Below are 15,842 nucleotides of genomic sequence, written 5' to 3' on the forward strand. Positions count from 1 at the left end.
ACAAATACCCCTCATTTGCTGGATTCAGATTCTCAAATATGACATTGATATTGTTGTCATATATCTGCTGCAGGAATAACATAACTTTAAAAACAAAACAACTGGGACATTTGCATATTTCTGGTGTAATGAGCAAAGCAACTCCAGGGTCAAAGCTAATTCAAGCTGTTAGACAAATGTAGTGAAGAAAAAATTAGTGATTACATTCAACAACTGGTGCACTGTCATCCTCATCAACTTCTCCAAATTAGGGTTAATATTGTTTCCCTCCATTCCTACACCCTCAGATTGCCATTCGTATGCAGTCTCCTGATGGAATCCAGCTCTGGTGCCCTAGCCAGTCTCTGTGGAGCCTGATCACTGAACATGTTCCTGGGTCGGAGATGCCAAAGATTTGTGCAGCACTGGGCTACTCCCTGGTTGACATGTACAAAGATGTGCATGCTGAGGTAAGAGGGTTTTTCATGAATGCAATATATCTTTTATTTCATCATTCATGTTATTTCACAATTCCTCTTGTAGGAATTCAGACACTGTGTGGGTTTCTGGTAGGATACCACAAGAATACCACCACACCATTGACAAGAATATTTTGGTTTCAGGGTTAATGAAAGAAATGCCCAGCACAGCATTCCTGGCCAAACTATTTATGAGTTGTGGTGTTAGGTTTTGTAAGTAGGTTAGTTTGGCTGCATACACTCATTAATTAAGATTCCCAGACTCCCTCATAAAAGTGAGATGTGGGTTAACTGGCACTCTGCTGAAGTGAAGTCCAAATGTGAGCCAGACAGACATCAATATTTACTCAAAGGCAGCTCAACTCCCCCAAATCCCCTTCCATGGAAATCCCTCAGCACTGAAAATGACCTCACCCAAGAAAGACTTGCAGGGTGGATGGTAAACATATCCAGCTAAGGTAGAAAGACTCACAACTCAGTAAATACGCCAGTACGTAGTCAAGACGAGTGTTGAATTATAACATTTGTTTGGAGAGACATGCATTTTGAGAAAGGTCTTCTATTACTCCATAAGTGTGCTCCCATGTCAAAAATAGAAATTGAAGAAAAAGATTGTATCACAATTTGTATATACTCTAGTCTTTTGTCTGTTGCATGTCCCTCCACCATTGCTCTTTCAAACCCTTCATCCAATTTTTAAAAACTTTTTTGAGGGATTTTTTCCTTTTTCTGAATCAAAGGGCTAAGGATAGATGGTACATGCTGTACAGATATTGCAGCGCATTGAGGTACATTTTGATTTGTAATATTAGGCTGTATAAATAAATTTGGTTTGACTTGACTTGACTTCAGTAATTGCTGTAATTGCTGGAGTTAGCATATATTTTGATATGAAACTGACATGAAGTCTATCCGTGCTATGGTAAAATAAATTTAGGGCTGCAACTCAACTCATAAATCATCATTTTATCTGTCGAGCAACTTTATCATGTTTTCTCAGTTAAAGGTCCTGTGAGTTTTTTGGTGCTTATGAAACAGACTGAAATTAATACTGATGCATCTATATGACCTACAAAAGCAAATAAGACCAATGACAAGATTGATTATTTATTTATAAATATTTTCAATGCCTGTAACTGCTGCCGCGGGGTAGGTGTCAGACGAGGAGATTAACAGCATATGGGCGAAAACGACTTTGTTTACATTCTTCACAGCAAAGATTCTCGATAAGTGATGTGTTTAAATGATGAAAGAAAGCAGGAGGAGATTTTATGCCAGAAAACACAACTTAAACGTGTACAGGACAAGATCAGAAAAGAGATAATAGGTACTTCTTTGTCCAAATCTGTGTCCAAATTGACACAGACTGAAAGCAGACCTTAAAGGTATAATGATAAGTAGGATTTTTCCTTGCATTTCCTTGCAACAACACATTCGAACTGGGCCCCTCCTCTTGGGCTCTTCATCCCCAGAAATTCACTCTCACTCTCTTCTGCGAGAACACGCCCACCCTACCAAGCTAACACCAACAGCATCACAGTTACCTTTGTGCTAGCATGCTAACCACATCTAGGAAAATCCTACTTATTATACCTTTAAAGCTCCTGTGAGGAACTCACAAAGTCTGTGTTGATTTTGGCGCCCCCTGTGGACAAAGCCATACCTCTTATCTCGTTGCTGATTTTTCCCTGTACGTGCTTAGGTGGTGGTTTTTTAACAAAAAATATTATCCTGCTTTCTTTAACAGTGATTTGCAAATGTCTCAGTGCTTGACCCAATATCTTGATGTGCAGAAATGCAGCCTAGTCTACTGAGGGAACATTCCTGCCAAGCTGAATTACATAACAGAGGTCATAGCATGTGCACTTCAGACCAAGTCTGGAGCTGTAGATTTCACTCACAAAGAATCCCTCTTATCAGCACTTTCTGTGTCATATAAAAAATCTCTGGCTGTTTTCCTTCTCATATGGGATGATTTTCTCTGCTCTTCTACTCTCTAATCTTCTGCCATCTTCTCTCTTTTTCTGCTGCCCTGTGTTGAAATCTCTCCATCTGTAGATGTTATCAGCCAACAGGCCAGTCACTGTTTGCAGAAAAAACACATGGATATGATCCGTCTCAGGCTGCTCCATGAAGATGCTGACCACATAACTATGTTTTTTATTATTTTAACATGAAAAAGATCACATATGACAGCACACACACAGAAACACACCATCATGCCCTCAGACATTCGATTCACAGTCAAATTAAATGTATTGTTATGCTACAAAAAATTGATTTTAAGCATAATTAAAAGACATTCAACCTTAAATTAAGCATACAAGATGCAGAGTAATTCAACCCATATACGGACACACACACACACACACACACACACACACAGAAAGAGGCCCAGTAAGCTTAGTGAGTCAGGGGGTCGGTATAACAGGGTTAAAGAGGCTTATCCTCAACTGTTGATAAGACTGTTAGCAACACATATACTACGACTTGATGTGTGTGTGTGTGTGTGTTTGGGTAAATAGATGTTTGTGTGCATGTGTGTGCCATGTGTGTGACTTTCAGTACAGCTCCGGTGTTTTTTCACCTACAGTTCAGCGTAACGGTGGATCTGGGCAAAGCCCTTAGATGGAAAGAAAGACTTAGGCTTAGAGCTTTGAGAAATTTCCAAAGAAAAAAAAAACAACGAGGCACAGAGCACCTTATTCAACTCTCAGACTAGTTCATGCAGGTTTTCTTGGTTATTACATTAAGGTGGATCACTTCCTGTTCTCTTTTTCCCCTGTGCGTGTGTGCTTATCTCCATGTCTTTCACTCTGTGTATTTTCTCTCCTCTGTACCCGTCTGTTTCTCCTGCAGCCATGTAATGAATTCCATCCCTCAGTGAGCCACTGTGAAAAGTAATAGTTGATCTGCAGGCGACTCCACCATTCCTCAGCCCCGCTGCTCCTCCCTCCATCAAGGTCTCCATTGTCTCTGGCGGTTAGATCAGAGGGAATATTAGCCTCTCTTTTCAAGTCATTCTACAAGGCCAATCTGTCCGTACCTCCCTCTACAGCGCTCATTCTCTCTGCGCTGAATGAAGTTAAACACATTCTAAAACCCAATTTGAATAATTCAACATAATAGCACCTAGTGAGGGTTTTTAGCTGACAGGTCTCAGCAGCGCTCCTTTTAAATAGCTCCCTGTATAAGATCAACAGTCTCACAGCAGAGGAAAGAAGGACAGAAAGATCCAGGAAGGTCTTGTTAGCTGGTGAGCCCTGAAACCTGTAACATAAACACCTCAACACCCAAGCACAGACAGAGGAAGCCAGTGTGAGGGAAAAGACCTGTGTGTATCTGTGTGTGTGCAAGGTACTGTGTGAAAGCATTTACCACACACATAAACACACACAGCAGTGTGTTTATAGTATTCTCTGGTGCATGTGTTTGAAGTAAACTCTTTGACTGCAACATGACAGGAATGATTGGCAGGCAACAGGTGTGGAGGTGTTTAATGGAATCCAGACGTGTGTGTGCACACAGGCACATATTTTTCACCTCTCTTTTTAAACTCAAAATATTATGTTTTTCATTTTTCTTTGGCTCTAACACTATGGTTACATTTTGGTGATATTTCAGCAAATTCAGAAAACAAGCTGCTTGTAAGAGTACGACAGTGTTCCTGGGCGCTCAGCTTTTTTTTATCAGCTCACAGAGGAAGTCACGCATGAAGACTGACCTTTCTACTTTCTTTTTTCTTTTGAACAAATCCTTCATCTGAAGTGATAATCCTCGCAAAATTACAAAGACTAGAAAGCTGCCTGGTCATGCTGCAGAGCTGCTTATCTAATGACATGGCCTAGCTAGAATTCATCGTGCTCCTCAGCCTGTGCTCTATGTATGGATGTGGTCCTCAGATTAGGACAAACGCATGTAAACGTGGTTCCATATAGAGAAAGAAAGTTGTGGGTTAAAGGTATGGAACTAGATAATAATGTCAGTTTATGAAACATGCTGAAAATTTTGAGAGATTTCTTTCACAAAATATATCCATTGAAGCAAAGTGTCTCCGTGCAGAGTAAAGTTGTATTGCTGCCAATTGCAAGAAGACAATGTTCTATGTTTACAGCACTTTACACAATGTCTGCCTCTGCCAAGGACAGCCCTGAAAATGTTTTCACAATAAGAAATGCAGAGAAAATGGAGATAGACTGCAGCACAGTCACTTACAGTAAGAGGAAAACAAACATAGTTTAAAAACAGCTTTGCACTGCATGTTGGGGGGCATGTTTTCTATATTGAAGAGTTTAAATAGACATATTAATTCACACTTTTCTTGAGCATTTGAGAAATGCTTGTCACCACTAACCATAACTCTAATGTTTGCAGGTGGAGATGTGGTACAAGATGTGGCAGGCGAGCCAGCAGGGAAGCATTGGCAGCAGGGCGGGGACCCCCCTCTCACTGCAGCACGGCTCCCCTCTCGCTGACCCCCCGGCAGTCAAAGAGCTGCTGAGGTCCGAGGTCAAGATGTTACTGCAGACGCTCAGAGAGAGGGCCGGCAGGGGGGGAAGGTAGGTGTGAGATCTCACGCACATAAACCTAATTTAGAGCACATTGTTAGTGAATTATTTAAAGGGTTGTGTTTATGACCTTTGGACATACTGGGCAAGAGCGTAATTAGGTTTTGATATATTCATTCTTGTACCGCATGAGATGAGGATGGTCTGTTACACTGGAATGTAGGAACACTTACACACCACAATTGGCACAACTCTGATGCATTGTGTACAGCTTTTGGTAGGACACTGTGGGTTTAAAATAGTTAGCTTGGTGAAAATGTCCTTTTTAGAACCTTATGTCCGCAGAACTTTTTCTCCTGAGACCGGCTTCTGTTTTCAGAACGCTACACCTACTCACTTCATCCGCTTCAAGCTCTTACAGTTTAAAATCTGAGAACCTTTCAAGGGGGTCTGGTTTTGTCACTTTCTCTCTTTTTAGGCAACCAATCATATGAAAACCGAGCAACACACAGAGATGGTATTAACAAGTGGGTAAAGACCCTGCTCTCACACTCCCTGCGTCATTTTTCCCCCTGACAAAGAGTGCCATAAAATGCTATATTGTGCTGCCTTGTCAGTTACAAATGGGATGGAAAGCAGAAGAACAAAGGTTTTCTGGCGTAGGGAAGTTGCAAACAGGTTCGGGAATTGTGCAACAATGGAACAATTATAGGAGGGAGGCTTCCATGCAGTCCACGCCAGATGCTAACAAAGGACCAATCACTTCTAGCCTTATTAGATTAAAGATATAATTGTTTCACTTAAAGCAGGTGGCCGATCACTAATCTTAAGCAGGTTTGCTTTTGTTCAAAAATGAGAGAAAACTGACCTTATTCAACTGTTTGTGTTCACAGGGAGAGGGCGATGAAGCTTGGTTCTCTGTATCAGTTTTTTATGAGCCACAGTCTTCAGGGAGTTATAAGCTCCTCCATAAGTGGTCATATTTTCTAAGTGCTTTTGGGTTGTAATTTCTTCAGCTAATCTTGCAACTCAGGTCAGAGATGAGCTTGTAGCAACTGGCGATTTAATGATATGTATTAAAATGTCATAAAAACTGTTGGCAGGTTGCTAACATTTATTGACACTGACCTACATCCTTACATTTTTTTTTTTTTTACATAAAGGCTGTTAAATTCGGAGAGTTTGGGGGGATGTACAAGTGTGTCTGAGCCTGAGTATGTGTGAACTAGCAACTATCCCAGCAACGAGCTCGGTGCTGCTAGGAATGTTGCCCCGTGTCACCTCTTCGGTTTTGATGAGGCCTTTTAGGAAAAGCACCACATCAGATGGATTGTTCTCCGTTTTTGTGACAAACTATTTATTGCCTGTCAATTTGTCGACATCCTTTTATTGTGATTTTTCTTTTTTTTTCAGTGTCCGTTTGTGGTGTGTCGTTAAAACCTTCAATAGAGTTGTGTTTTTGTAATTGCCATTATCCCTAAGTCTTTTTTTTGAATCACGGATTTGTGACTATTCAACTAGTAACTATTCTGTTGGATTTATAATTTATTTTCTTCAAAAATTACTTAATTGTTGCATTTGTTGATGTCGCATTCAATCTGTTCCGTCCCCAAATAAAATAATGCTAGCCAATTCCTAACTAAAGCAATGCAAGCAGGCGAACATAAGATTGTTTCAGTTTTCATATCGTAACCTTAAAAACAAAAACAATCCACTTGTTGAGCTGTGGTGTCGCTTGTAGTACTCATTTTCTCTTTCTGCTGTAGCTGCTTGCTCGCTGTATTTTCAGAGGAGATGTCAGCTTTTGTAGTCTGTACTTACAGACCTCGTACTTTGAGCTAAATGGTATATCTGCATGCTAATCAACATCCATGATACCAACATGTTAATAATGATAATGCTAACATTCTGATGTTTAACATGCACAATATTTACCATAGCCCGCTTGAGAGTCCGCCATCTTTGGCGTGCGACGAATCTCAGGATACGTCGGGCCATTTGATGCATTTGTCGGCTGAATCTGAAGGAGCCTTAGAAATGGGACTGCCTTTGACGCTCTGCTGTGATGCAATCGGCCTTGAAATACGTCCTTTGAAGGATGCAGCCCCCCGAATTGGGACACAGCTTATATTTACCATTGTCATGTGGTGAGTTAGCATGCTAACATTTACATATTAGCATTAAGCCTTTTTGCAGCAATTCACACAATAGTTAATATTTCCCTCCAACTTTTACCAACTTGCCACCGTGACTGACAGTTGAACAGTTGTTGAAATATTTTACTTTGGACAGAAGTGGTGGACCATCCCCTGAGCCACAGCGCTACAGATGGCTTAATTTGTCCTCACCATCGGCACAAACAGTTGTGAAAACGTAGTCCCCTGCCATATAAAATCTAAGATAGTTCATGCATCAAAAGGAATATAAAATGTATAATGTAACCCCTGGTGCTTGTTATAAGAGCCCATTCGACGGGGATTTATTTTGAAGCAATCTCACTGGAGTTTCTTTTAAGTCGGGATGACAGCGAGGCCTGATGTTTAAGCTTACAGTCCAATATCCAACAGAGCCACAGGTCTGATGCTCACAACAGCACTGTGTCTTATTAAAGTGTCGCCAAGCAAGACACGAACTGAGGCCCCACTTGCTCACACATCAGGTTACTCTTGTAAAGTGCTCTGGCTGGGATGTAAATGGATTAGAAAAAGTCCCTTGCAGAGTTGGGAAACACGGCCCATTGTTGTCTGCTGTGTAGGAACACGACCAAAAAAGTATTGGTGCCACACAGACTGTGCCAGCACAAATCGCTTTCTCTCTTTGAAGTCGGCTTCGGTATACTTGTTGACCTTGATGCATGGTGTGTGTGTGTGTGTGTGTTTCAGGCCTTTGATCATTCAATTAGGCTAAATCCCAAGCGTGTATCAGCTGAATGGCTTTCAGGAGTGAACCGAACACACTTTCCCGTAATAACACTTCCACTTAATAACGCCCCTCAACCCTCTGTTTGTCAATTTAGCTCAATTTAATACGCTTTGTTGGCATGGAAATTAAGAAAATATTGCCAAAGCATCAAGTGCGCCTTTCTCTGTCCCTCACACTCCCACTGGAAATAATTTGTGTGTTTGTTTTGTGTTAACCTAATTTACCCGACATGATAGCCAAGAACACTTTCCTGTCCTTGCAGCAGAGGTCTGATCGACTGGTTTGCTTAAAGCCACACGAACAGGAGGGGAGTAATTGAAGCTCTCATCCCCGCACCAGAGTTTTACTGTGATTGGAACCATTTGTATGTGGGAATGAGGGTGTGTGAGTGGGTGTGTACCTTGTTAAAAAGTCAACTGATTTATCTTATTGGCCGCCTCCTGTGTGGTCCTGATGCCCTAGCCGTCCACTTAACTACACACACACACTGACACAGCTTCATGTCATTGTCTGAGCTGATAGAGAGAACACATTTTCCCTAATATAGGGGCAATAAGATTAAGAAGACATGACCACTCTGTAACTCCACCTGCAGCTGCCCACACCATCAGTTTGCTTCTTTTTCTCCCAGGGATCATTCAGATAATATCATTTTTCTGCTGCTTATTTTCACCTTTCTGACATCAGATGTGTTTTTATTAATAGATATTGTAGAAGGGGCCTTCTAGTAAATGCACATGTCGTACAGCCCTTATTAAACAGAAAGCCCCACAAGATCATCCTGCCTAAAGCAAGAATGGGACTTATGTTCCGGTTGTCATTATGTCAATGAATACAACCTTATTTTTGCAGCACTTTTTCTACAGGTTAGTGTGAATACAATGAAAACATAAAGCATAAACAAAGATATGAATTTATATTCCACCACCGTCTAAGACTCGTATATATATAAACTCTGAAAGAGCAGCACATACAGTAAACTGACTTGTGTAAAGAGTCTGTCCTTGTCTCTGCTGTTGTTGCCATAGAGATGGTGAGGCTCTCGCGTTTCAGTACAAACCTGAGACGGTGGACTACGCGCTGGGTCACCTTGACAGCTGTCAAAGAAGATCTATCGACCCTGGAGACACCGATACTGGAAGCAGGTAAGTAAGTCTAAACAGAACTTGCTTTTCGTAATGAATATACATGAAAAGCTCTGCACGGATATGTGCTAAATATTCTGTTCTCACCTCCTCTGCTTCAGACCCAGCTCTCACTGTTCAGTCCGGTCCAGTGCTGAGGAGGAGATCGAGTCAATGAGAGACAAGCTGAATGTCACCGACATTGACCAAGTGGTGGACCGCCTCAAGTAAGTTGCATAGAGCAATGTTTCCCCACCTTAATATTACTCAACTAAAACTGTATCAGTACTTGAGCTGGAGACACTACCTCAAACCTAGGTTGACAGTTCCGTACTGCGATTTCTTATCAGTAATCAGCCGATTTATACAGCCATAGTAATAAATCGGAAATAAGCTTCTAGTATGACCTATGTTGGTCTAGCACGTCTTGTGACCCTTTAAAAAAAACAATATATTCTCTCTCTCTATTCTTTTAATTGTACCTATTTTTTTAATCGTCCCATGACTCCACCGATTTTTCCTCGGAAAAATCCTTTGTTTCTTGTGGTCGACCCAACCCCCAAAAGCATAAAGGATCAACAGCACAAACAGTGAATCCAGATTGAGTAAACAACACATGAGACCGTCTGAGGTTTCTCATACTAACTCACAGAGACACATCACATGTGGTATAGATACATTTATTGTTAATGTTTGTAAATGTTGTGGTTATGTGTCGTTGTATTCTCATGCGCTCTGCGAGTCTGTGAGTGAGTTTCTCGGAGCTTTCTCCCTTTCCTCCTTTTTTCTTCTTAATTTCCCCTCTACTCTCCTCTCTGGCTTCTGTCGCTGCCCTGCCTCCTTCACACTCCATCCCTCCTTTCCTTCCTCCATCCCTCTCTTTTTGAGGCCCAGAGGGCAGTACAGTCACTTGGACCACCTCTCTCTCTCTCTCTCTCTCTTTCTCTCTGTCTTTCTCTCCCGCTATCGCCCATTTCCTGACTCGACCAGAACAAAAGGCCCCATTGTCAGAAAAATGGATCTCCGGGCAGGGAGAAGTTTTCTTTCTCATTTCAAATGAGTGAATAAAGTCTACTTTGGGTTATGTAACCAGAGAAGGAGAAAGTTTACATGTGGGGAGAGAGAAAGAGGGAAAAGAAAAATAGGACACGGTATCCTCAGAATGAAAACTGCAGAGGATAAACTCAGTGTACCTATTCCATATGCAAATATCACATAGTACTGTTGGAAGTAATCATAAAATTCGGATATTTAATGTTTAATATGTGGATCAATTTTTACAGCATTCAATAAAACAAACCACAGCCAGTATAACTAAGGTGCTGGGTGTGTATGTGTCAAATGCATAGTTTCCACTCTGACCCAGATTTAAGTTTTTTGGCTCAATAGTTTTTTTTAATGTAAAACAAGTGAAGTACTGATGATAGGCATAAGGGCTGTTCTTTATTTCTCCTTCTCTCTCTGTCTGTCTGTCTAGGTCTGTCCTAATGGAGGAATGTGAAGAGTTAAAGAGACTAGTAATGCATTTAAAGGTAAGAACAACAGGATGGAAAACAGCCAACTACCAAATACATCTTTAATATCCTTCCCAAACAATGTAATAATTTTAGCATCCTAAGTCATGTTGCTATGTTGTACTTGTAAATTTGGGTGGTATATTCATATTATAGTATATGTACTGTATGGTTTTCTATGAAGTGGGCCTTTCTGTGTGGAGTTTGCATGTTCACCCAGTGCATGCGTGGGTTCTCTCCAGGTACTCCTGCTTTCTCCCACAGTCTAAACACATACTTGATAGGTCAACTGGTGACAAAAACATTTCCAGTAGGTGTGAGTGTGAGCGTAAAGCGCTGTCTGTCTCTGTGCGTCAGCCCTGTGATTGGCTGGCGATCAGTCCAGGATGTATCCCGCCTCTCGTCCAATGACAGCTGGAATAGGCTCCAGCCCCCCTGCGACCCTGAACAGGATAAGCGGTATAGATAATGCATGGATGGATGAATAATTTGTCCTACTACCCTCAGCCTGACTTAATTGGTTTTGATTCAATTTTAATAGAATGGCAAATTATATTTTAAGAATTTCAGCAAAGTTTTCCGAGGCAAAATCAGTTCCAATTTACATATTGAACTGTTAAACTGTTAAATGATATATTCCTAACATTGCAGATTATTTCTGTTTTAAAAATGACTTCCTTAACCAGGGACTCTTTTTTCCCCCCTAAACAAAATACATTTTCCCCCTAAAGTTTAAGGTTTGTAATCCCTTTGGGTGGAGCTGCTGACTCTCTTTTGGCACTAAAACCCTGCCATGGTTTCCATTTACACATATAAACACTTGTACACATACAAACACGAACTCACACGTGAACACAAGAAACCTGCACAGGTTCTGTCTAAGGCTGTTTTTTTCCCGTCTGTCTGGCCAAAAGTTCCGCAGTGCTGAGTAACATCAATCTGCTCCCAATCACTTAATTACTTACTACATGCACACTGAGACACACACACACACACATATAAAAAACAAACCTACAAGTATGCTTTGCTACACTGAGTTGCTTGTCTGGCATTATGAAAGAATCAGAGTGAGCTAGTTAGAGCCCAAATGCAGGACTTTTCTGCAGACCAGATGTGAAACTTATCTCTCTGCAGCCTCTGTGAGTGTGTGTGTGTGTGTGTGTGTGTGTGTGTGTGTGTGTGTGTGGGAGTCTGAGTGGAAATGTTACACTGCCAGTTTGTCTGGAAACAAGACAAGTTGAAAAATGGGGCAACTGTATATAAAGGGGAACAATTATTGTTATAGTCTCTTATGCGTTTCAGATGTTAGTTAAGCACCAAATGGGAATATGGTGTGTGACCACAGAGTGTGATTGTGAGCATGAAGACCTACTTTATGTTCCTACTGCTACACCAAACAGCACAGGCATCTTTTACTGAAGCTGATTGTATAGAAACCTTGCCTTGTCGTCATTAGGGCATTTATTGTAAAGGCAGTTATTGTCCATCTGAAAGGGACTTGCAGTAAAGCGGAAGTGTGGCACTTTCTCTGTGAAGAAATCGTCTCCTCGAGCGAAGGGATGCTGCCTGCTGTGTGAGCAGGTGGGATGAAGCTGTGGCTCAGGTCGTGCTGTTCTCTTCTAGCATGAGATTATTGTGCACTCTTGTTTATTTGCTGCAGAAGTTGATGCCGCCCTGTGCAAGAAAGCATTGCTGTGATAACTTATCAATCCCTGGAAGAAAGGATCTTTTTTAAAGACCAGCTCCAGTCATGTTTAAGACATATAAAATGCTCTGCTTGAAATAATACATTCGGTCTGATATGTTTTTTCTGCAAGATACCTTTAAAAATCCTCCCAAGACACCTCCTCCTTCTCCCTCATTAAAAATTCCTGAATCTGTATAGTCCCTGCCCACTGTCGGATTTCTAATCACTCCCCGCGAAAACAAAACAGGTCTCTGCCACCGTTTAGCGGCAACTTGTTGAAACTTAGCTATCTTGAAATGTAGTAATAAGTAGTACTAACGTTAACGTTAACATTAGTAGTCAGATGTGGTTGCCATAGGTTACACATAATGATACGCATAGCATCACCCCGTCCATTAACGGGATTGGCTCCTTAGGTTTGGGACGTCTCAAACCTGCCCATGTGAAAACGTGTTGTTCAGCCTGTCCTTGGTACACTGCAGTTTAAAAGCAGACAGGCCCAGCCATGGAGATGACTGCTGATGTTGTCCCTGATATGTCTTTTAGCACATGAAGAACACCACATGGAGATGTTTACAAGGTTAAACACTTGATTTTCACTGGAGGAGGATGTCAACAGTTCAGTGTTTTACTAAGCCATGTCCACTTAGTCAATCATATACTTACATACTATTGAGGATGCTAAGTAGAGGAGGAACTGACACTTATAGCTGTACTAGTCCCAGTCTTTGATGGATTTGAATTCTGATCCAAATTGGAGGGTTTAACAATTTACAATCTGCAGGAAAACATATAAACTTTCTAACTCAAATTACATTTGAAGTTTTTGATTGTTAACATCTGTTTTTTGTATTCAAAGGCCTGCTGTAATTAGCTGTCTTTAGCAGTTTTTTGTTGTCTGCTTGTAGTCAACTTAAAATTGGAGGAAAAAATAGGTTTAATGTCAAAAAGTGTCCCATAAGAGTGTTTGTCTGGAAGCCAGACTGCACATTGTTTTTATCCACGAGAGCGTAAACGCCTTTCTTCAGGAGTGTCGAGATTTTCTCATCACAGTCGCAGCTCAGATTGCATTTAGTGTTATTCTATGCTCCATGCAGTTAGCTGTTAAATGGAGCCAAATCAGGCATGTGAAGGCTTTATATTGTATGATCAAATTGCCTTTTTCATGCACCATGTGGCAGCCAATCATACATTGGCCCCAAACGCACATCTGTAATGAGCCATTTTCTCAGAAGAAGCAGAAGTCCTGGAGTAACTCTTACATACAAACAAGTGTGCAGTCTCTACGTGCTGAATGTGAAGTCTTGTATCCCATCACCCTGTAGAAGTGGAAACTATGAGGATATACTGAATTATCCTGGCCTCTTAGGTACAGGCTGCACTGTTATACTCATTCATTCTCTCTCACTGTTAATAACTGAATATTTCCCCACCCAGTGTAATGGATGATGCTAATAAGTCTGCTCTCTTGCTCCCAGGATGTGGAAGGTTTTCGTTGGTGGACAATTTAAAACAGACATGGTCAGTATGGTGCCAGTATACAGCAGAAACATCACCCTAGATGATGATAATATTGCAGCCTTCAGTAGCTGGTTTCAGCTGGATTCTGTAGCAGAAATGTTGATCCTTGTTCTCCTGTTTGTGGTTCTGCATCAGCTCACAGGGAGCCTGTGTGTTTTGGCCGTGCAGAGGAGGATTTGGGTCGAGAACCATGTATGAGAGTAATAACAGTAACATACGAGCTGTTCCTAAAATATCAGAAAGTCAGCGCCATGATAATGGCTTCAAACCTCACACGGACCACAAAGCCTATTTTTGGTGTGTGCACGAGTGTGTGTGAGTGTAGGGTTGTTTTGGGTTTCAGCCACTTCGCTGTCAGACGCCATGCAAACTCTGTCTGCAGCTCAGAAAGACAGGGGGTTTGGGTTTGAATCCTGCTGGGAAAATAGACCAAAAATATGTTTTAACTGTCAGTCTCTCGAGGCATCAGGATATGTGTGCGAGCGTGAGTGTGTTTAGTCTGTGGATGTTATAAAGGCTCTCCATTAGTGTTCGTGCTGTTACAAAAATGAGGAAAGTAGGCTGCCAGTCACTCACGACAGACACATGAAGACACACAAACGCACACACGCAGCACCAGGGTTTTCGTTTGCTCTGTGTTTGGATATTTGAGGCCACATTATGATGGAACACTGCTGCTCAATCGTTTAGTGGTCGCACACTCACATTCCCTGTCCCCTTTCTCCCGCTGTTATATTTATCTGTGTCCTTGTTCCTTTGCTTTTTCCAAAGACTCAGGCTTTTTTGAGCTTGTTTAATACCTTCATCTCCTATTATTTATCCACTTCTACTCCTGTCACAAGGCTGAATGTTTGTTGCATAGCATTGTGTAACGAAAACTTAAGAAGCATGACTAACATAAGCTCTGCCTCTTCCTGTTCTTTGTTTGTTTTTTGCAGGGAAATATTAAACAAAAGTGTCAGAGTAGGTTAGAGAAATCGGAACCCACACTTGCAGGTGAGTCAATGCACCAACATTTGTGTGTTTGCTGCCATCTGGTGGCAAATTATTTTGTGACACATGATGCATGAGAAAAAGGACTCCTCTTTATCTCTTCCATCTCATTTAATCTTTAGCTCTGTGAATACATTTACAGATGAAATGGTGATGATGATAACGTCTCCCACTGTCCATTAGCTGGTGGAACTCATTCTGAAACATATTTATGAATGAAAAAAGAGAGTTTTAGGACTCCGGCCAAATCTATCCACTCCGAGCCAAATGAGAGTGAAATAATTTGAGAACATTAACGAGTCGTCTGAGCAAATCAGCCATTAAGTTCATTTTCAGAACTGGGAAATGTGTGCTTTCTTTTTTTCTTGTGCATCCGGTAATTGTTGGTAAGTGACAGCGTGCTTCTATGACACTTCAGGGACTTTTTCACAAAGCTCAATATGCTTGTCTTTGCACAGAGTTGAAGGAGCTTAGAGGAGCTATTCAGACAGACTTGGAGCTCTACCCTTCTTCATTCGCCGCTTCACCTTCGAGACCCTCTCCTCTGCCTTTGAAGCAATTGAAAAACAGGTTCACGTTTGTACATTTTGATGTTATGACTCCAAGAAAGGCCTTTGACATTATTAACAGAATCCAAGAGTATAAGAAGTATACATTTATGACCAAATTTATACAAACAAATTGAAAGAGAGATACAGGATTTAATTCTTATTCTGATTCTTTTCCCTCAGACTGTCAGCGGGACACAAGGTTTCTGATGAGCCTCTTGAAGCTTTAAGCCCTACACCAGTCTTAGTGCCACGTCCACCTCCTCCTCGGTACCAAACTAAACCCAGGCCACCGCTCAGTTGTCCTAACAAGACCTCTGCATCAGATAAAGTCATTAACAGTCCTTCATTGTCCAGGGCTCACAGACGACCCAGAAGCACATCAGCCTCCTCTGAACCCAGAAAAATAGAAACGCCTATCGGCGACAGGATCATCACCTCTGGGCATGCTGACAGTGACTCCACCACATTACTTCCAAAGCCTGGCAGTGACCAGATATTGGATAAAACTATACGTGACTGCAGTGTTTCTCCAGAGCAAGATAGTGCTGGTCTCCACAGCAGGAC

The 15,842-nt window shown here is 41.5% G+C and overlaps 1 protein-coding gene across 1 annotated transcript; it reads left to right on the forward strand.

Annotated features, from left to right (window-relative positions):
* The first annotated feature begins 299 nt into the window (after window positions 1-299).
* Window positions 300-15,485, forward strand: ccdc24 (coiled-coil domain containing 24). Its single transcript, XM_069684738.1, has 6 exons — window positions 300-449; window positions 4,833-5,017; window positions 8,917-9,033; window positions 9,135-9,239; window positions 10,490-10,544; window positions 15,459-15,485. Exons 1-6 carry the CDS (start codon window positions 300-302, stop codon window positions 15,483-15,485), a joined length of 639 nt encoding a protein of 212 aa, XP_069540839.1.
* The last annotated feature ends 357 nt before the right edge of the window (window positions 15,486-15,842 follow it).

Source organism: Semicossyphus pulcher, unplaced genomic scaffold, assembly GCF_022749685.1.
Source record: "Semicossyphus pulcher isolate SPU_LCO1_2020_fin unplaced genomic scaffold, fSemPul1.0.p SCAF_7, whole genome shotgun sequence".
Lineage (NCBI taxonomy): Eukaryota > Metazoa > Chordata > Actinopteri > Labriformes > Labridae > Semicossyphus > Semicossyphus pulcher.

Coding starts and splice junctions, on each gene's coding strand:
- ccdc24 (XM_069684738.1), top strand. CDS start 300: ATGCAGTCTCCTGATGGAATCCAGCTCTGGTGCCCTAGCCAGTCTCTG. Junction 450..4,832: donor ACAAAGATGTGCATGCTGAG/GTAAGAGGGTTT, acceptor TAATGTTTGCAG/GTGGAGATGTGGTACAAGAT. Junction 5,018..8,916: donor AGGGCCGGCAGGGGGGGAAG/GTAGGTGTGAGA, acceptor TTGTTGCCATAG/AGATGGTGAGGCTCTCGCGT.